The sequence below is a fragment of the Salvia splendens genome, chromosome 17, assembly GCF_004379255.2.
Source record: "Salvia splendens isolate huo1 chromosome 17, SspV2, whole genome shotgun sequence".
NCBI lineage: Eukaryota > Viridiplantae > Streptophyta > Magnoliopsida > Lamiales > Lamiaceae > Salvia > Salvia splendens.
This window is the reverse complement of record NC_056048.1, coordinates 3552209-3574440: the sequence shown is the minus strand read 5'-3', so window position 1 is coordinate 3574440 and position 22232 is coordinate 3552209. Positions and strand designations below refer to the sequence as shown.

At 32.7% G+C, this 22232-nt stretch overlaps 3 protein-coding genes across 5 annotated transcripts; all 3 read right to left on the bottom strand.

The window, feature by feature from the left end:
• Positions 1 to 13484: 13484 nt before the first annotated feature.
• Positions 13485 to 14042, bottom strand: LOC121775466. Its single transcript, XM_042172545.1, has one exon. The coding sequence runs from the start codon at positions 14040 to 14042 to the stop codon at positions 13485 to 13487; it is 558 nt and encodes a 185-aa protein (XP_042028479.1).
• Positions 14043 to 14495: 453 nt separating this feature from the next.
• On the bottom strand, positions 14496 to 16861 carry LOC121773576 (CRIB domain-containing protein RIC10-like). Of its 3 annotated transcripts, XM_042170463.1 has the most exons (6): positions 16530 to 16861; positions 16206 to 16262; positions 16026 to 16123; positions 15870 to 15954; positions 14974 to 15109; positions 14496 to 14845 (listed from the first exon to the last, which is right to left on the bottom strand). In XM_042170463.1, exons 2-6 carry the CDS (start codon positions 16252 to 16254, stop codon positions 14827 to 14829), a joined length of 387 nt encoding a protein of 128 aa, XP_042026397.1. In that variant the 5' UTR covers positions 16255 to 16262; positions 16530 to 16861; the 3' UTR covers positions 14496 to 14826. The 3 variants fall into 3 exon arrangements, with proteins under 3 accessions (XP_042026397.1, XP_042026396.1, XP_042026395.1); XM_042170462.1 differs by having other exon boundaries at positions 14496 to 15109; positions 16206 to 16331; positions 16530 to 16788; XM_042170461.1 differs by having other exon boundaries at positions 14496 to 15109; positions 16530 to 16780.
• A 2744-nt stretch (positions 16862 to 19605) lies between these two features.
• Positions 19606 to 21514, bottom strand: LOC121775271 (pentatricopeptide repeat-containing protein At4g21170-like). The gene has a single exon (XM_042172324.1). It carries the CDS (start codon positions 21459 to 21461, stop codon positions 19713 to 19715), a length of 1749 nt encoding a protein of 582 aa, XP_042028258.1. The 5' UTR covers positions 21462 to 21514; the 3' UTR covers positions 19606 to 19712.
• Between the last annotated feature and the right edge of the window lie 718 nt (positions 21515 to 22232).

Sequence of the window (22232 nt, the reverse complement as noted above, 5' to 3'; positions counted from 1 at the left end):
CCATGCTATATTTCTTATGACTTATGTGCATTGAAATTTGAACTTTAAGTCATAAGTGAGAGGGGCCGATAGTGAAAGAGAGAGTGAAGAGTAGACATTGACCGTGTGAGAAGGTAGTATGATGTTTAGCCCATGTATGGAAAGACTTACTCCTCACATATATATACAAAATTATTAGTTTAACAATGACGTGTGACTGAAATGCGTTAGTGTCTTAGTTGAAAGTGGGCGTATTTAACGTTCATAGTAAATGCAAAATGAGATTCTTGTTGGCGGATAATCAGAAATGTAAAAACATGACTATTATTGTATGACGAATAGAGTATTAAATACTTCCTTCGTCCCGTAAAAAACAAGACATTTCTTTTAGGTATGAGATTTATAAAAATTGATGTTTAGAGAATTAAGTAGAAAAAAAGTAATTGAGCGAAGAGAGAATAAAGTGAAAGATGTAGTAGGATAAGAGAAAGTAATCGTGTTCAATTTTGCCAAAAAAAGGAAACAACTCACATTAGGTAAGACGATAGTTTTATTTAAAGTTTAATTATATTTAAATTTACATTTCACTCGATTTATATAAGAATGGGATACAATGTGTATATGGGGCTTAGAGCATGAATAACGCACTGGGCCGGGCCGCAAATCGCGAGTCCTGGCCCGTCCCAAGCGTTGGAGGAGGCGGCGTCACGGCCCAGGCCGGTCCCGGGGCCGCATTTGCGGCCCGGTGACGCTCCCGGGGTCCGGCCTGGCCGGCGATGGAGGGGGAGAGGAAGAGGCCGGGCCGCTACTGTTCACGGATTTTTAAATTTTTGGAAGAGGAAGAAGAGGGAGGGGGAGAGGAAGAAGATGGAGATGGAGATGGAGAGGGGCGAGATTTTTGCACTTTTAATTTTTTAAAAATTTAAAAAAAAATAATTTGTTTTGCACTTTTTTTAATTTTCTAATTTTTTTATAATTTTTAGTTTATAATTTATTATTTTTGTATTAAAAATGAATTTCTCTTGTTATAATTGCTCAACGTATTCTATTTTACGAGTAAAATAGAATACGTTGGAGTTGTGAATAGTGTCATTTATTAGTTGCGGCCCGGGTTGTGACTTGCAGGGTTAGAGCAGTTGGGGCCTGAGCCGCAACTGTAGAGGAATGATGACGTGTAGGGGACTTGGGGCCGGAACTGGGGACGGGGTTATTCATGCTCTTATGATTAAGATGTTACATATTCTGGAATTTACCATTCCTAGAAACCTATCAAAGGGTAAAAGTACAATATCAAATCTTCTTTGTTAAGGCAAAGTGCAGAGCAAAGGTCAACGATAGCTTCTGTAAGAATATCAATTGAAAAGACTAATTTCAACAACCGCTCGCCCAATAGTTAAAAAATTGTATAGTATGAGATTTGAATGCAAATCGTCTTCAATGCAGGGTAAAATAGATGAAAAATATTTAATCGTTAGACACCTATACATCTCATGTTGCAATGATATAAATATAATAAAAAAAATTATATAAATATAATTATCTTTATTTATACAACAATATTTTTTGTGGTCATTTTGTATATATTTGAATAATGTTAGATTTATAGTTAACTTGGAGAGTGTTATATTGCTAACTCAATGCTTAATTATTAACTATAATTAAATAATAGTCATTAGATATTCAAATCAAGAGCCTAGATCATTAGCCCTGGAATGTCAATACGTTCAACAAAAAAACGTCAATAAGGGTATTAAAGTCAATTTACAACAAATTAGTTATAACTAACTTTTGAAAAAAAATTACATAACTTTAAAACGCATATAACTTTTTCGATTGAAATTATGTTTTCGCACACCATATATCAAATTAAAGATAATTTCATAAGGATGTTAACGAGATCTCACTTGCATATGTTCCGATGTCAAAATTTTTGAAAATTTTCAAAAAATTTCAATTTTTTCGTACAGCAACAAATGTCAACAAAGTATATAAAATATGTCAATATAAGCAATGTGTTGACATTCTCAAAGCATTGTGTTGATATTTTCGAAACACTATATTGACATTTTCATCGAAAACCCTAATTTTGTAGTTTTTTTTATCATTTTTATTTAATTAATAAAAATGAAAATTACACGTGGAAAATTGTAGACCACAAGTTTTCTAAAATCCTATGGTCTTAAATTAATTGTAGTTAACAATTAAATGATGAGTTAACAATTGATCACTCCCCTATAAGAATTTATTTATTTGAACTGTCACCCATGTAAATATAGGGGAATGTTATATTGTTAACTCAATACTTAATTATTAACTACAACTAAATAATAGTCATTAGATATTCAAATTAAGGGCATAGATCATTAGCCCCGGAATGTCAATACGATTAACAAAAACGTCAATAAGGGTATTAAGGTCAATTTACAACAAATTAGTTGTAACTAACTTTTGAAAAATATCTCATAACTTTAAAACGCATATAACTTTCTTGATTTAAATTATTTTTTCGCACAATATATATCAAATTAAAGATAATTTCATAAGGATTCTAACGAGATTTCACTTGCATATGTTCCGATGTCAAAATTTGAAAAAAAATCAAATTTTTCAATTTTTTTGTACAACAACAAATGTCAACATGATATATAAAATATGTTAATATAATACATATAGAATGTCAATATAAGCAATGTGTTAACATTCTCAAAGCCTTGTGTTAATACTTTCGAAACACTATATTGACATTTTCATCCAAAACCCTAATTTGGTAAAAAAAATTATCTTTTTAAATTTAATTAATAAAAGTGAAAATTACACGTGGCAAATTGTACACCACAAGTTTTCTAAAATCATATAGTCTTAAATTAGTTGTAGTTAACAATTAAATGATGAGTTAACAATTGATCACTCTCCTATAAAAATAAATATGAAATATACACGTGAACGTGCGTATGTGAGTATATTTTTTGTCTAAAATATGTACTATTCCATATTGTGAGTATATTTTTTGTCTAAAATATACAATATTCCATATTTTTATTACTATATTTTTAGGCAATATTTGGAGAAAATGGTAGTTCTTGGTTGGTTTTCTATGTATCATGATGTGAAGGAATTTATCTCATCGAATAAGTTGTTATCATTTTTCCAGATTTGAAACAAGGAGAATTTGCCAGTAAAAGGTGGTTGTTAAATTCTAATGTAATTAGATATGTTGATAGGAATGTTATCTTAACTATTTGTGAAATTGATTATTAATTGGCAACATGAGAAAGGCATGCTACATTAAATTTAGTTTTCCATTTTCCCACCGTTACATTTTTTGAAAATTGATTTATTAAATAGTGTTTCTTTCTGTCTACGAAACAATTTCTCATTAATAGGATATTTGCATTTTAAAATCTCATTTATTTATTTTTTCCACCATATATAAGTAGACCACACACTCCACAAAATTATTAATTACACTCTCATTCATTTTAAAATTAATATTAATAAATATTATATAAAAGTGAGACTCTAATTTCAAAAATATTTTGTGTTACTTTAAATCATGGACGAATAAAGTTCCGTATTAAATACTCAATTATATATATTATCGATCAATTTTTTTTATTTTTAGTTGTTTTTTTGTATTGCCACATAATTTGTTAATCTAATTAGTTGAGTACGTATTGAATTGGCGTGATTTTTGTTGTTAGCATAATTTGTTTATTTGATTAGTGACTGTCATTCAATCTAACTATATAGATTCACACGCAAGTGATTTACCATTCAATTAAAATTTATTGATTTATAAATCATCCATGTGATAATGCAATTGGGATCCCTATTATCAGTGGGTGGCTAATCATAAGCTACATTGTTAATGATTTAATAAAAGGTTGATCTATGCTCAAAATAATTAATTAAGGTATTTAAATTTCATAATTTAGATATGACTTGCTATTATAAATAGAGGGTAGCACAAAATATTTTTTTCCACGCCAGCCATTTTATAACAAATTATAGTTATAGGTAGAAATGAATTGAAGATTAAATCGGAGGATAGCAAACGAATGTATATTTTCAAATTATCTAGTGGATTTTTAATTTTGGTGGTTCTATATATCCATAATATATTTTATTTTCTTCATAGTCCCTTATTTATTCAATTAATAAATATACTATTTAACTTTTAAAATCCTTCGTATATTGGTTAATGCCCGAGATATTTGAGTCAACCGATGTCACGAATAAAACCACTTATATATCTATATACAATAGAGTTGGTTCAAACAAATTTTTTTATTAAATCTAATTAAATAAAGACTTTAAAGGTTATCGCAATATTTCATAATATGGGCTACGGTAATTATTTTTCAAATTTTTTTAATCTCGTGGTCTTGCCAATAGGGATGTCAATGTAGACCGCAACCCGTGAGCTGGCCCAAATAGCCCGCCAAATTTATAGGGTTAGGACTGGAAATTTCTAGCCCGATAAAATCAAAACTCGATTACCCCGCACCCGATTAACTCGCAACCCGTTATGGCCAGACCCGAAAACCCGATGGGCTGGCCCGAAAATCCGATAAAATTTCTATTATTCTATTTTTTTATTCCTAATTCGACACTTCATTGATTAATTTTATAATATAGATAACTAAAAAAACAACATTCAATTTTATATTAAATATATAAATTATATATTGAATTTTTATTAATATATTAATTGATAAATAAATTAAAATTTTCAAATTTACTAAAAAAATATTTAAATTTCTAAAACATGCATTAAAATTCCACGAAATATCTCAGATATTGGTATTTGATCTTGTTTATGATTGAGTTTATGCATATATCTCAAATATATCATAATTAAATGTTTTACATTGCATAAATATAAATAATATTAATCATTATTTATTGGATTGATCGCATGTTAATATTATCGGCAGCAACCCGATTAACCCGTTGGGCTAGCCCGAAACCCAAACTTTTAGGGTTAGGGTTGAACTTTCATAACTTGAAAGAAATCACAACCTGATTAGCCCGCACCCGATTGACCCACAACCCGAATAGGGTTGGTCCGAAACCCGACGGGCTGACCCGATTAACATCCCTACTTGCCAGTAGTTGTGTGATTGGAAATTGGGATTCAGTGGCGTAATTGTGGTCGGTATGGAGAATTGTTTTTTTATGTGAGTTTGAGTCTGAGTTTGTGGATTGAATTGTAAAATAGTAGTGAATAATGATTTATATTAATCCTATCAATATATGCACTCAAATTAAAACTCTTAGTGCCGGTAATTATTATATATATATATATATATATATATATATATATATATATATATATATATATATATATATATGCACCGAATGCAGTGCAAAATAATATGGTATAAAAATGATATATAGAAGTAATTTTAAGTGAAAATGAATATGTTAATTGAATGAAAAAAGTAGGAGGAAGGGAAAACGTTGGAGAGCAAAACAGGAAAAACAAAAATGGTGGACTATGTTATAAAAATGGAAAATAATTAGTTTTTGTTGACGGACTATTAATATTAATATATACTATAGTATGGGTGGTTTGACATAGGGATAATAAGATAAGTCAAGATAATTACATGGAATTCGAGATAAGAATGAAGATAAAAATCGAGATAAAAGTTGAGATAAGAATCGAGATAAGAAGATAAGAATGGAGTATTATTTTTATCTCATTGATTAGATTAAAAAAACTAGAAAAAAATAAAGTGGAGTGTTTGAAAAAAAATGGTTATTAGCAAGTAATATCTCATAATTTTTTAAAATATAAGTTTTTTCCATGAAACCTCTTCCTAAACCCTAAACTTTGCTAAAGGGTTTCAATTTCCCGCCGAAAAAGATTCCAGCCAAAACCAAATGGCATGGTGTGCTTAGTAAAAATATTAAATAATATTAAGATGATATGGCAAAATTATTACGGTCAAATCTACACGGTGAAATGACATCGTTTTGTTGAATAAATTTTTCTAATTAAAACTATAATTAAAAATAAAAAAGATATCATCATTTAAAAAATATATAAATTAGAAAAATCTAAAATTGTCCTAGCATCATCGTTTTCCTATCATTCTCTTCATAATAACCTTCACGATGCATTTGATGAGTAAAATAAAAAAAAATTAAAAAAAGATTTTAATCTAGTGAACAACATCAATTTGATTTGAGCATTTATTTCCAAATATACATCTTTTTATTTATTTTTAACACTTATATATATTCACTTTGTGTTAACATGAGTACTAAGTGGACCGATGGCATACGGCTAACAACCACGCATATATTTTCTTTTTAGTTATACTAGTTTTTTTTAGGTTTTAGTTATATAAATTATATGTGCTTTAGTTATGTAGTCTGTTTAGTTTTGGTTTACTATTTTTTAATTGTTTTGATTTTGAATTGTTATATGTAATGTCCTTAGATATATTCTTGTTATTTTTAATTGTTTTACTAATTTTAGTTATATAGTTATTATATTCAGTTTTGTAATTATATGGGCTTTAGTTATATAGTCTGCTAGTTTTGGTTGACTATTTTTTATTTGTTTTGATTTTGATACTATACTCTATCATTATTATTGATATATATAATGTCCTTTAATAAAGCCATTTTAAATTGTTTTCATTGTTATTATTTTAGGTGTTAACTATTTTTAAAATTATACTCCACTATTTTATTGTTTTATGTAATATCCTTAAATATAAAAATTCCTAGCTATTTTGAACTGTGGTGATTTTAAATAGTAGTTATTTTGTGTAATAATTTGTCGTAAAATTTGTATTTCTAAATAAAAAATGTTTAATCTGATTATACATAAATAATGAAATTAGATCTCATAAGTCATAGCTTAAATCTCAAAAGGTTTGCATCAAAGATCCCTCTGCTAGAAACTATTAATTCTCATTTAAGGTTACCACGTTTATTCAGATATCTACCACTAAAGTTAATGGCCACTATATACATTATTCTCATTGATTAGGTATTTAATAACATAATAATCATTCATTTATTCCCACTTCAGACAAATGCACTAGATAAATTCTTCCCCTTTGGCTACTTACGTGTAGTTGAATTAAATTACTGGACTTTATATAAATAAGTGTACATTTTCTTGTATCATTCCATCAGTACGATAGTCGATATACCTTATAACAAGTCATATCTACATCAAGTATACTGTACTAGTACATGTAAAAATTCTTTGTTTACCTGCATATTAAATTTTAAACCTACTCTTTCAATTTGAAGTATTTAATTTTTACCAAAACTTATGTACAGTACGAGTTTAGAGTAAAAAATTTAAAGATAAAAAACAATATTGTTGGTCCGAAATAGTCAACTTAATTTAGAGGGTTAGTGCAGAAAATTTCTAGTCTCATAAATTACAACCGGATTAATCTAGGGCTGATCCGAAACCCAATGAGCTTACCTGGTGGGGTTGGACCTAGGTGCAATTATTGTCTATTGTTCCATTTGTATGACATCTAATTCAACCCTTCATTGATGATTTTTATAATATAAATAACTACAAAATATGACCTTCAATTTTATTTATATTTTCTAATTAAAATCATTTTTATATATTTGTATGTTTTACTATCTTAAAATACTTAATGATACCTAAACTTTTACTTTTGTGTTTTTATTTCTTAATTAAAATCAAGTTTGTTGATATTTTGTTCGTACTCGTATTATTTATCTACAATATTTATTTATTTATATTTGTAACTGTATGTTTGTGTATGTTCTGATAACCTCAATTTGGAGCTAGTAAAATCCATATAATTTTTACAAAACATTTTATAATCAATTCACATAGTTGCCATGTATCGATAGGACCTAATTTTTGTTCATAGTAGGACGAAATAATTGCTTCGGCCACCACCCAGATCAACAAAATTAATTTTGGTAGAAGAAGACCTCTAACAACGTGGTTTGTTTTGAGATTTGGAGTACATTTTCTAAAATTACAATTTTACTCTCGCTAAGTACAAAAATACTGTGTTGTTTACTTCTACTAATTTCACTCCATCCATACAGTTTGTACTACTAAGCTATCACCATCGACTGAGAATATAATCAAATACTAATATATTAATTATTACATCTAATCTAAGAACTAACTACCCTCTCAATTAGGCCTCAAAGGGTAGAACAAGTTTTTATTGAATTCACATTGTACTACTTAATTTAGTTAGATACATCAGATATATATTTATTGTTAATACTAATTCGATGCATAAGAAATAATTAAGCATTTGTGTTACTGGTGCGTCATCAATAAATTGTAAATGTCTCACTAAAGGCAATGCACACCCTCGCATTAATTATGAAAGTGCCTTTACAATACTATTTCCGGCTGTGTGACATAAAAAAATGTCAGTATATATAATCCCAGACATATATTAACTTTGTCTTAATATTATGATGTGATAACTGGATCGACATATTTATCATACGACAATTGCATATTGACATACTGATTAATTCTTTTGCTATTTGAAGTTTTGGAAAAATGATTTTTAGAAGATATTAAATAAACCAATTTGTATTTAAGTAATTGATGGGAGATGTCGAGTGAGCCACAAAAATTAATTAGGATCATTAATTAAATAATGAAAAATTAATATAAAAGTGTTGGGGCATTTAATTACACCACAATTTGACAACCCAACTGCACAATATTGCATTGGACTTTACAAACTTTATTATACCCCAGTTGAAAGCTACTCTTTGTTTGTACTCTAGCGTAATTATATCAGAAAATACATATAGAAAAGTTTCGATTTAAGAAAAATTATTTGAAAAAAAATGCTAAAAGTTAGTAAGGGCATTAGCAATGGGGCGCCCTAAGGCGCGCCACGTCAGCAGTTTTATCCTCCTACCTCCACCACCTGCAGTGGGGCGCCTTAAGGCGCGCCCTATAGCGCGCCACGTCATCATTTTTTTAATATTTACAAAATCCATACGAATTTAAAAAAAAATAATACATTAAAATATGAATTTCATAAACTTCATTTCATTTAATAAAAATTAATACATTACAATGCGAATTAAAAATAAATGCAAACTCAGCGATGACGGTTACGAGCCCACACTTCTTCAATCATGTCACTCATGAGCTGCGCATGCTCCTCTTGGTTGCGCATTGAGGCCTGTCTAGATAGAACCTCTTCGAAGCCTAACGGTAACCCTCTATCGGGTGTGTCGGTCGATGTGCCGGAAGAGCTAGATGCACGGTCGTCTTCATTCAAGTCGGTGATGCTTCCACCTTCACTCTCGGCTATCATGTTGTGCATGATTATGCACGCATATATGACATCGGCGATGACTTCCTTGTACCAGAAACGAGCCGGCCCTTTCACAATTGCCCACCGTGATTGGAGCACCCCAAATGCCCGCTCGACATCCTTCCGCGCCGCCTCCAGCTTTTGCGCAAATAAAATCCTCTTCTCACCAATTGGGCAGCTGACCATCTTTAGGAAAACTGGCCACCGTGGAAAGAGGGTGGACGAGTTGAGGACGTTGATGTCGTTGTTCGACCCTGCTATGCCGAAGTAAGCATGCCAGATCCAGAGCCGATGGTCAGCGACGTCTTCGAGGATCATCGTCGGGTGGCTGCCCTTGTATCCACTTGTGAATTGGCCTCTCCACGCCGTCGGACAATTCTTCCACTCCCAGTGCATACAGTCGATGCTCCTGAGCATCCCGGGAAACCCGTGCGCCCTCTCGTGCATCTGCATCAGACCCTGGCAATCAGTGGTTGTCGGCTTGCGCAAATATGTGTCGCCATAGGTGTCTACTATCCCCCGACAAAAGCTCTTCAGACACTCGCGACCTGTAGTCTCCCCACAGTGGAGGTACTCGTCAAAAAGGTCCGCCGTGGTGCCGTATGCCAACTGACGAATAGCAGTCGTGCACTTTTGCAATGGTGTAAGGTCGGGTTTCCCGATGCCGTCCTCCCGAAACGTGAAGTATTCATCACGTGAAGACAATGTACGAACAATGCTGAGAAAAAGGTACATCGACATTCTAAACCGGCGGCGGAAAACAGTCGTGCCCCATCGCGGTTGATCGGCAAAATAGTCTTCAACCAAACGTCTGTGAGCTTCCTGGTGGTCGCGTCGGACATACGACCTATGTCGAATAGGCCAATGGACTTGCTCAGCCGCCGCCTCCTTCTCGCGTTGCATTTGCGCATAGCATGCCGCCATGGCCTCTTCAACGGCTGCGTCTAATGCTTCGTCAAGCGAACCACCGGATTCAGACAAACTAGAACTATTGGTGTCGTCGCCGATATTCATTTTGGTTGGATGTAGAGAGAGAATATGTAAAGAGATAGTCGATATGTTCGTATGCACAACTGAATGAGAAATAAGATTTAAATAGAAAATCAAAACCGCGTGCCATCGTCCGCGTCGATCGTCCGCGACCTCCACAATGGGGCGGACGATGGCGCGGACAATGCGCGCCATCGGGCTTGCCATCGTCCGCCCATTGCGGATGCTCTAAATTGTAATTTTTGGGATACCTAACATTTCTATAATGTACGTAATAAAAATATTTCGCATCGAATTAATTTTCCTTATGAATAAGTTTTCACAAAATCTACAGGAGACTAGATTTAGTGCATTTAGCAAAATATAATTGAACTTCACAAAAACTAAACGAGACTAGTTTACGTGCCCAATAATGAGTAATGACCCAACTAAAAGTCTTATTTGCTTTTTTTTTTAAATATTTACATCTTCGAAAAAATTCATTTGCTTTAAAAAAAGTAAAGACTTTGATTCATGAAAATGTACCTATATTTAGTCATTTATCCTGGATTCGAGCTACTTGATGAGCCAATTTCATTCAATAAATAGTTACTCATTAATTCATATGCTATAATTATCACAAGATGATGAGATATTAAAGCCCAAAATGTATTAAATGTTATCTTCAGAAGCCCATCTTTACCTAATCCATGATTGCATATTTGATTTCAACCCAGACAAAATAAAGCCATTTATCTAAGCAATAAATTTGAACTATGATTAAAGAAGAGAGGGCAAAGTCGGATATTTTATTTTCATTAATTATGAATTCAACTAGTGGATTGTTTAATTGTTAGTGTACGAATTTAATTTACTAAATAATATGGTCCCCAAAAATTTTAGAATCTGAATATCTGCCTATTTCAAATTTGAATTCAAAATGCTGGAGTTATACAGAATTTGAACTAACTGTGACTTTTTTTAAGAACATAAAATTGTATGAACGATAAAAAAAACTTAGAGAACTGAAAATGAACACAATGTAAAAATATTTTTTCCAATTAACAATAAGCTTAAGGATAGAGAATATATACATATTGAAAATTTTACTTAAGAATTCGAAAGCTTATAATATCGGGGAGCACTAGTGTCCTTTCACCCTTAGAGTCACAACATCATTCCAATCACATGCTGCCACGTGGTATGTATAAGAATTACTCCAGATTGCATAAAAGACAGTTTATGTTGCATTAAATGCAATTTATTTTGGATTTTAGTCTATAATGCAAATAAATTATATTTAATGCAACATAAACAGTATTTTACGCAATTCGCTCATCTAAGTCATTCATTAAGTTTGTTGCTTAATAACGTTGTTTTGTTGCTTATATATGTCACGTGACAGCTGACAGCATATCATTGGAAGGATGTTGTGATTTTAATTTAAATTATTTTTGAAGTACACCTATGAGAGTTTATACTGGTATATGGTTACAAATTGGGTTTGGTAAATTAAAAATATAATTCATTTTGAATGTTTTGCAAAATTTAAAAGTATTTATATTCGGTTGTGATTTCAAGAATCCTCCTAAGAAAATTCAAACCCCAAATCTTAAATTGTGATCCTCCAAGATTTATTAAATGCCCTGGGCCAGCCTAACCCATGCCACCATGAGCAATGTAGCTTGTGGCCAAGCCTAGTCCAGACCTATACCAAAGTGGGCATTGCTAGGCTGAGTTTCTTCTAAATTCGAACCAAGCTCAAGCCCACTTAGTAAGTGTTAAAATATGGGTAATGTACCTACAAAATGTTTAACTATTGTTTCAAATTAGTACAAACAGTTTTAAGTTAGCATATATCATATAAAAATTTTGGCTAGTATTTCAAATTAGTACATTCCGATAAAAAACCACTAACATCGTTACTTTTATCTTATTTTTTATGCTATTCTTTCCAAAATTATTTCTTACTACTATTTTTTATCCTATTGCCGCAGGATATTATTCTTCAAATAATACCTCATTCATTGCCATATAGGCATCTTATCACACAGTAAATATGCAAATAATTGCAGTTAATCTATATAAATAATTTTCAACGAATTTCTCATCCTCCCTAACTACACGCACAAACAATCTATATGGCTTATATAAGGTATATAAGCCATATATTATATATTTCAGTGAATGATTCATCTCCTTCTAGCTGACTATGTAAATTTTTCTATTTCCTTTATTCCCTTCTTAATTGGTTTTAGCCTTTTTTTCATAGACAAACACACACAGATTTAATCTCTTTCTTCCCCCAAAAAATTAAATAAAAATGAATGTGCTGCTGCCACTATAGTAGCTAGTTTTCAGATGACTTGCAGCACCGAAATGGCCTTCTTCCACCCCAATTTCGTTATGCAAACTCCTCATGAAGATACTTATCTATTCTAATCATGTTTTTAGATGACATAATTTTGGAGTGAATAAGATGAAAAATAAGATAAAGTAACGGTGTTAATGGTTTTTAACGGAATGTACTAATTTGAAACATTAATCAAACTTTTTGTATGATATATGATAACTTAAAACTTTTTGTACTAATTTGAAACATTGATGAAACATTTTGTATGAATGGTATAATTACCCCGTTAAACTATATTTCATGTATTTCTTTTTAATTTTTTTATTAAATACTCGTCTTATCAACGATTTAATGAATATTTTATAATTTTGGGATATTCACTATTTAGAGATTCATTTACTTTTTTCCACCTTAGTATAATAAAAAGTATTGAATTTACAATATACAATTTTACGAAAATTACGTGAATCTTTTATAACAGAATTTGGTCATTATAAGATTGAATTTACGTAATCAAAACATTAGATTTACGTCACAGTGGTCAGTGAAGATTGAATGTACTTCATTACAACGACGGTTGACCGGGATACAGATGATAACATATTACTCCCTCAGTTCCTTCATAGTCGAAGCAAAATATTTAAAAAATAATGTTCAGTGTATTAAGTAAATAGATAAAAAAAATATTAGGGCACTATATCTTTTCCAAGATTTAAATGTGAACAACCGGCAAGAACTACTCAAAAAACTTATAAAATCAATTTGATTTTGTAAATTTTCACCCCAAAAAATCATCATCATTCATCAATCTCAATATGTGACACCATTCAAATCTGCAAAATTACCTAATCAAGAGAGCCTAGCTAGTACTTAAATTTGGAATTGCAAACAGAGGTTGCATTCTGAGCATCAACATCAACATAGACGACACACGTGCTATAAGTGGTGGCCGTTATCTTAAACAAGTTGAGCACCTTCGCTCTTCCGTGGAGCGTGGTGGACGACGTAAAATTGAAGCGTCGCGCCGCCAAATCCTCCATAAACCCGGGATTCGCCACCACGCGGTCACCATCCACGAATAAATCCGTGCGGATGTCGTGACTCCTGCGCGCCGGGATGGTGTCCTCTTGTACGGGCGCTTCCGCCACTGGCGAGCCGCGGTAGCTCACGAAGGCCGTCGTGTTCTCGTACCTGAAGCTCGCGTGGTTCGGGTTGTTCACGGTCACGAGCATCCCCAGCGTGACGTTGATTTCGAAATCGAAACCGAAAGATAGGTGTTTTAATGTGACTTGCTGCATTGTGATTTTGGGGTTTTTGGGTTTTAGAAGTGCAAACCATAGGATTAACACTGTCACGATAAAGCTTACTATCACAACTATTGTCACAATACCACATATTTTTAAGGATCTTGGGATTCTCATTGTCTATTTTTTTTGAGGAAGTTGATCAAGGTTTTGATATTGTTGTATTTGTAAAAGTACCTTTTTGGTTTGTTGAAGAAAAGGCCAAAAAGAGATGGTTTGGGGATGGTTACTATGTAGTCACTTTCACAATTTGAGAAAGACAAGTGTTCTAGTGTTCATTACAATGGGGCATGTATTTTATTATGGCAAGACGGTCAAAATTATGCCAAGATAAATTCTGTATTTTGCGCGAGAAAAATCTACATATTTGAGATAGTTAGGTGTTATGAATTCTTGTCGTCATCTAATGATATAGTGAAAAATACAAATAACATATCATTCTATAATTGAGATTGTGTGTTAAACACAACCCAAGTAGTACTAACTTCATTGGATTTAGTGAAGAAGTAATCAAGTGTAATTTCCACCTCTTAATCTATATTTTTTGCAACTATCTATCAAATTGTTACATTACACAAACTAGTAATTGCAAATTTTATGAATTAAAAATTACATTCATTCCAAACGAAGGCCTAAGAAAACCAGATAAATAAAAAGGCTTGGATAACTAATGATACAGGTTTGTTACCTAATATACATCCAATTCCCACAATCTGCATCACCACAAAACACCATCTTACTCTTTACAATGCCCTCCTCACCCGAAACAAAAGAAGTTTCTCGTATTTTTCGCGTTACATACCTTGTTCGTCTACCGATTCCTGTCCCTTCACTAAATGCAATTCAGCCGGCTAAACATGGGAGATTTCCTACAGCTTTCTCTACTCGTTGTGGAGTCTCTTCATCTGCGTGGGGACGTTCTTCCAAGTACAAACGAAGGAATTTCAAAAGGCTATATAATTAAGCATGGCCACTCTATCTATGATTTTATGCAACTTCAATATTTGTTGGTCCCCTGACAAATTTGGCACTCGATTTTGCTGCTGACCTTGAGGAGGAACCGGAAATAGAGTTTGTGGAGGAAGTTGACTTAGACTTCTTCCGTTTGTCTTTCTTCTTTTCCGAGGAGGCCATGTCTCTAAACATCTCGGACCCTGATTGTTGCCGCATGGACTCCCCAAAATCTGTCAAAAAAACGGAAGTGAGGACATACTAAATACACAAGAGAACAATCAACGGAAGTAACTCAAGGCGAGAAATGCACGTTAACAAAAGACGTTATCATGTACTAGTACACAGTAGAGGCATGTTAAATGTGACGATAATCCACCTTGATACAGACGATATAAACTACATAGACTCGACAGACAAAGAGATGCACAACAAATGATACAACATAGTGAAGGAACATAATTAACAGAAACAAAACATTCATCAAAATCGCATTTTTCTTGATAAGGAAAAGTGGTACTTCAGGTGTTCTAGCACGGTGCAAACATGGAGCATGTGACGCATACTAAAACAATCATTTTCGAGCACAACTCCACCAATCTCCAAACCCCTCGTGACAGAAGATCCAAAAGCACCCCTGCTTTGAGGCAAAGAATCTTTCGAAACTGTGCTCTCTCATAATTCATAAATAATGTCCAAGAACAAGAAGTACAGGTGTACAACCAACACAAAGGACATATTTTCATTTTTGGAGTCAATAATTTCAGCCCCGTGACAATGCCATTACATAAGTCCAATTCCATTTAGCACATGGCACTATTACTACATAGACAACTCCCCCTTTTTAGCCCTTGACACACTTTGTACTAATCACTCTAAATGTTTTCCCACTTCTTTCGACAGCTGTCAACATTCTGCAATCTAAGCATACTCCAATAATGAAGTTGACTCAATTATTACAAAAAACTTGATAGAAATTGAGGAAGAGCATACCTTGAGAGGACCATGGAGAGAGTGCCGAGCCAGAGTTCCCGATCGATGTGGCTGCGAAATCCGGCCTTGTCTTGAATTCACTCATCTGCATTCAGTGAAATGAGATTGAGTTCCAAATTGAATTCATAATTTTTGTAAAAAGGGAAAAAAACTCACCCAACTTGGTGCTGTTCCAGAGGAGCCATCCCAGCCAATATGTGCAACATGCTTAACATCAGTTGGATATCCAATCTCTAATTCACGCTCCTTCACAACTGCAAACAATTATCTAATCATTTAATAAAAGTTTTATTTAGTAAAGAATGTAATTAAGATCTGACTAAAGAGGGAATCTACCGAAGAATTGAGAGATTGTGTATTTGAATCCTTTGTAGAGCCCTTTCATTGCTGTTGCTGTTGTTACAACCAAACCACCAAAGCAAACACATTCAAGAGCTAATTGAGGTGTTTAAACTAAAAGGGCTGAAAAAAGATAACAACTTTAGCATTAAATTGGACGATTATACAACTACAACACAACAATGCGGATGAAGCTGCAATACATTCTGGAAACAAGCATGCAAGATTGGATTTTTAGTGTGCCCAAAATCCAAAAAGCAAGAATTGGAAGAGGGAGATGAAGAACTGAGGAATTGAAACAAGAAAAAGGCTAAAACTCACCTTTTTGAGCATGCAGGCGAAGCCGGATTGTACAAGCTGCAGTCTTCTACTAACAATTAAAGAATCATCAAATGCAAAAAACAAGAAGTTGTGGATTATTGCTTAAGACCTTGAAGTTTGGTGTGGGGTTTTGAGGGTAGAGAGAGAGAAAAAATGTATACGAAAGAGAGGGAAAATAAGAGCTGGAGAGCCACGAAAATCTTTCAGAGAGATGGTGAGGGGTGGATTTGAAGGCAGGAAAAAATCTAAAAAATTAAAATTAAAGAAAATAGTTTTAAAAATTTTAATACAACAAGAGGTACGGAGTACATAAAAGTCAATCTATTCTGCCGAGTATTTAAAATTTTTGAAAATGGGAATTTAAAGAAATTCCAGTAGAATTAATGGGATTAAATGAGAGTGGAAGGAAGAACTGGAAACGTGTCTGAATCTGAGGTCAATTTCTGCTTTCCTGTCTCAAGAATCTCAAAAAAATCTCATTATTTAAAATTTGAAAGAAAAAAAAAATAAAATCTAGGCTGTAAATGTACAAAAACAAAATAAAATTATGGGGCTAATTTTATTGGACTCATTTTATTGAGTCATTGGCATTTTGGTTGGTTTTATTACGCTATTATTTTATATATGAATTTTTTATGTAGAGAGACTAATAAATTAATTCTTTAAACAGCTATCTATATTAATTTTCTAATACTACTGCTAATATACTATTAATTTAAAGGTTTTTTGTACAAGTTAAACCAATTGACGATAGTTTTGGTCCAACTCTATTTTATAATAGTATTGACTTTTTTAATTTCGAATTTTCCTAGCTCTTCCATCTTCATAGTTTTCAAGAATCTAAATTTACAAAAATTTCAATCGTTGTAATTAGACCATCAGATTTTCAACTTATATTTTTGTAATGTTCTCTTCTTGATTTATAAAATCTCTTTTACTCTCGTCACTGGAAAAGATACATAGTGTGTAAATTAAAACATGACTTCCCAGCTCAAAAAGAAATGATCATGGTACTAGTAATTCGAGTTACCAATAAATTAAATAGTATAATTAAGTAGAGTAAATTATAAATAGCAAGCTTTGGTCTAACTCTATGTATGTAGATGACTATTAGAAATAAGTAAAAATTCACAAACTCTCTCCACTCTGGCATCCAGCTTTGTAGAAAATGACTTTATATATATATAACACGAAATCTTGGTTGTTACCAATTTTTTTTATATTCCTTAAAGTGTGTAAAACCAATGACTGATTTAAATTTAAATAATTGTTTTCAACTGATGATAAGTCGGTTTTAATCTAATAATAAAAGAGTTAATTTGGGACGAGTCTTGTGACTTTGACCCCCGCTTTTATGTATATAATCTATGTACTATAAAAATGAAATAATTCAAGAACACTCCTGAAATAGTATATTTTTCTCGTTAGTTAGGTAATGCTATTATTAAAATTAAGCAACACCTAGCTCAAGGAAAATAGAATACACTTGAAGTTACAAAAAATGGTTCACGCACTACAAGTACTAAGTAATTATGTTATGTGCATAAATTGTGTTATGTGCAGAAATATTGCAATAACTAATTAAAGAAAAAAAAAGTACTACTATATTAAGATATTACTACTATAAATTTGCTTAACCAAGTGATGAGAGTTTTAATATACTTCTCCATGTATACAAATATACAAAGTGTAAATAGTATTTAATACAAAGTTACTTATGTTAATAATAGAGCATTAAAATTAAATTACATACACAATAATAAAACTTATCATGAAAACAAACAACATTGCATTAAACATATAAAGTTGTTGTATCCACAATGAAATTAGTTAACAAGATTCCAGAAAAATGAAAATTAATAGTAAAATTTATGCTACTCAATTTGATTCTACCATTGCATTCGTCCAACAAGGGAGATGCACTTTATTTGAAGATATATGTTATTGCAATTAATAATTGAATCAATTATTTTAATTATTAATAATGATGATAAGGATTAAGCTTTAAATGAAATTTATATAGGAAGAGGTGTATGCATAGATGTAATTAGAGTGTAATTTTATACGAAACCATATGAAATAATGAAAAAGAATATCACAATGTGAAGAATTGTTGAAGCCCACTAAAATATAAAAAGCAAAGCATATCACAACTGTCAGAAAATAACATGATGTTAGTATTTCATTAACTCATTATAATGGCCTCCCATTTTCAACCAAATCTTCAATTTATTGCAAATTGCAAAATCTTTAATAATTGCCAGATATGTAGATTTTTTAGATATTCTCTATCACTATTTTTAATGCTTTGTATTTCACATTATTATCTTTGTTGCAACCACGTTATGGATGATGTGTTGCTTACAGTGCTGCATACATAAATTTCACATTACTTGAAATAGCAAATTGTTGGTCACATTCAGACAGTTATCACTGATCCGAATCTTAACATAATTTTTTTAATTACCAGATTTCTGTCGTATGTTTTTAATTCAGAAAGTTTCAATTAATAACATAAACATAAATCAGACGTGTAGGAAAACAAGAATGGATCAAATCATAAATCTGTCATCATCCTTATCCAACTAATTCCAAGTCCTAAGATGATTACAAGCATCAAAAAATGCATATAAATGTCATATACCGAGTTTATTAACTCTGAAAATATCCAACTGTAATCCAAAAATACGTTAAAAAGTCACAAAAATCGCCAACAACTAACTCCGGCCAAGTTTGAGCGTTGGTTAGGAGTTGGGCGCAGTCAGTGCGGTTTGTGGCTGATGTAGTATAATAACATGTACAGTCAGTGTGGGTGACTGTACATGTTATCATACTACATCAACCACAAACTAAGGAGATATATAGAGCAATGGATAAACGCATAAATAGCCAAAAACTTTTTCATTCTCATCTTAGATACCATTTGGTTGCCGACTAATTATCATATGATAATCCATCCAAAATTAAGTTGTGAGATTATTTTATTTGGAAGGGATAGTTATGACTAATTATCACATGATTATTCATCTAGAATTAATTTGTGAGATTCAATCTCATGAACTAAACACAATACATATTTAATCTTACCAACCGAACAGCCCCTTAATATACGATTAGTAATGATAAGAATTGGACAAAATAAACACATCGTCTACTATGAATCTTCGAGGAATCCTCGACGATTCATCTGAAACCGGTTATTAACCTCTTATACGTTCGTTGGTCAGGCTTGAGCCCCAATTCTGACATTTCATCATGCAATTTCATGGCCATCCTCATTTTTTTCTGCTCACAGAGACCTCTTATCATGAGTGCAAAACTTTCACTATCAACTGTTTTGCATCTCTTCATATAATCGAACACCTTCATCGCCTCTTCGGTTCTCCTCCCTCTCAGCAATGCAGCGACAAGTATGTTATATGTGTCCGTTGCCAAAGTGCCCTGCAACTCCTCCAACTTATTATGCAGCAAAATCGCTCTATCGATCCGTCTGGTTGAGCAGTAACGTCTCACGAAAGAGCCACAGCACTGAGGATCAAGCAACCATTCTCGATCCAGAACCAACTCCAAAAGTTCCTCTGCCTCTCGCCACTGACGCTCTGCACATTGTTTACGGACATAGTTAGAAAGCTCTTTGGCCGGAGATATGGATGCTACGCCCCTTCTGATTATATCACCTAACAAGTTGCTGATTTGCAACGACGGATTCTGTTGGCAAAGAGCAATCACAAACTCATCATAACATCTTTTACTTAACAAAATTCGCTTGCCCTTCATGATGTTATACAAATCTATAGCATCTTCCACTCTACTTCCCTCACATAGCAACGCCATAAACATACACTCATATGTAGCATATTCGAAATCGACATCATCAGTGCAAGCCCTCTTGAAGAAGAGATCCATTGCGAACGTTTTCCCCACACCACAAAGCTTCTTGATGATCAAATCATAATCCGAAGCATAACCTTTCAAGATAAGCCCCTTCTCTACCATAAAAGATAAAACATTCTCAATCACTTCTCCATTGTTATACCTACAAGCACCATCTAAAATCGAGCTGCAAGTACTAAAACCCGGCCCGATTCCTTTACCAATAGACTGACGCAGATAATCCAAAGCAGCTCCAAAATCCCCTCTTTTGCTATAACCATCAATTATCAAATCAAACATCTCACCACTACAAACTCCCACTTCCAAAATTCCACCAATCCTCTCAAATTTCCCATCTTTATACAAAATCTTCGCAACAACAGACCACATACACTGGTTCCCTAAAACCCCATCTCTAACAATCGAAGCATAAAAACACCATGCTAACCTCAATTCATTCTTCTCAACTAAAAGGTTCAACAATCTACAACTAGCATCCACACTCAATCGAGCCCCATTCTTCCTAACCATCTGATAAAAATCCAAACTTTGAAAATACATTCGTTCGCTACAGTAACATTCGATCACAGAATTCAAAACATTGGATACATTCTGAAAACCAGCATTTCGGCGCGGCTGGAATAAAGCAACAATCTTGGCTGGTGGGCAATCTAGAACTATGGAATTCAAGATTGGCTTACCGAGTTCAGACAGTTCGGACCCGAATAGTATTCGGGTCAGCTCGGATCGGGCCCCAATGTCGGGCTTGAAACTGAGATTTTTCCGCGCCCAGTTGAAGAAATCGAAACAGAGCTTTGGTTGAGTTCGGATTCTGTTCAAGATTTGGTGGAACAGAGATGGAGTGAAACTGGGGGAAATTTGCAGGGGTTTGAGAAGTGAAGGCCATAATTTGGGGTGTCTCTGCAAGAGAATTGTGGATGCTTGAGAAACTAATTGGGTTTGATTGATTTGGGTTCTCCATTTGGAACTCGAGTTTTCACTTCCAGATTTTAGGAATTTTGGTATATTTGGGATTTGGGGAAGATTGTTTATACGCATTTTTGAGGATGCAGAAGAAGCAGAAAAAGCTAGTAATAGGAGTACAATTTTTTAATGGGTCTATAAATTGTTTATGTTCTTGAATTTGTAGCAAGGCCTATACAAAGAAAGTGGGCTTTAAAACCGATAAAGTAATCTTACCTTCTTCTATCACAAAAATACCATACTAAGATAAATTAGTGTTTGGGAATTTGTTAAAAATAAATTTTACAACTAATTAACGAGGTATAAATAATTGAAATTGTATCTATTTTTCATATATTTTGATTTAGTGGCTACGGATATGATTTGTATAAATTGTAGCTATTTTTCATATATTTTGACAAAATTTTAATGTGTTTGGAGTATTTATTTTTAATTTTAATATATTAAAATTAAATTAGTGTGTGGCTGGCTTTTATTTACTCATAGAGAAAGGTTGTCATACTTTTTCGTTTACTCATAGAAAACTTTTCGAACTACGGAGTAGCAAGGAATCTTTGGCTTCCCCAAATTGCTACAACAATTGTTCAAATTACTGCAACCAATAAATTTAGAGACACCATTCACATAAGAAAATTTGATAGGGCAATACTGACATACCAAAATAGCCCCAATTAAGGTTAGAGAAAGATTGGCAGATAAAAAATAAGAGTTTGGATGTTCATATCGCAATAAAAGCAGAGTGCTAAAGATCTGTTGAATTTCACTTTCTCACATGAACAATGAATATCAATCGTCCTCTTTACTTTGAATTAGGAGTTTAATTCGGATATTATGTATGCGATCAAT

Excerpts from the sequence above, each read along its gene's own strand:
- LOC121775466 (XM_042172545.1), bottom strand. The coding sequence starts at position 14,042 with ATGAGAATCCCAAGATCCTTAAAAATATGTGGTATTGTGACAATAGTT.
- LOC121773576 (XM_042170462.1), bottom strand. The coding sequence starts at position 16,254 with ATGAAAGGGCTCTACAAAGGATTCAAATACACAATCTCTCAATTCTTC. Across the intron at positions 16,124-16,205 it reads CACAATCTCTCAATTCTTCG|TTGTGAAGGAGCGTGAATTA; the intron begins GTAGATTCCCTC and ends AATTGTTTGCAG. Across the intron at positions 15,955-16,025 it reads CTGGAACAGCACCAAGTTGG|ATGAGTGAATTCAAGACAAG; the intron begins GTGAGTTTTTTT and ends CACTGAATGCAG.
- LOC121775271 (XM_042172324.1), bottom strand. The coding sequence starts at position 21,461 with ATGCGTATAAACAATCTTCCCCAAATCCCAAATATACCAAAATTCCTA.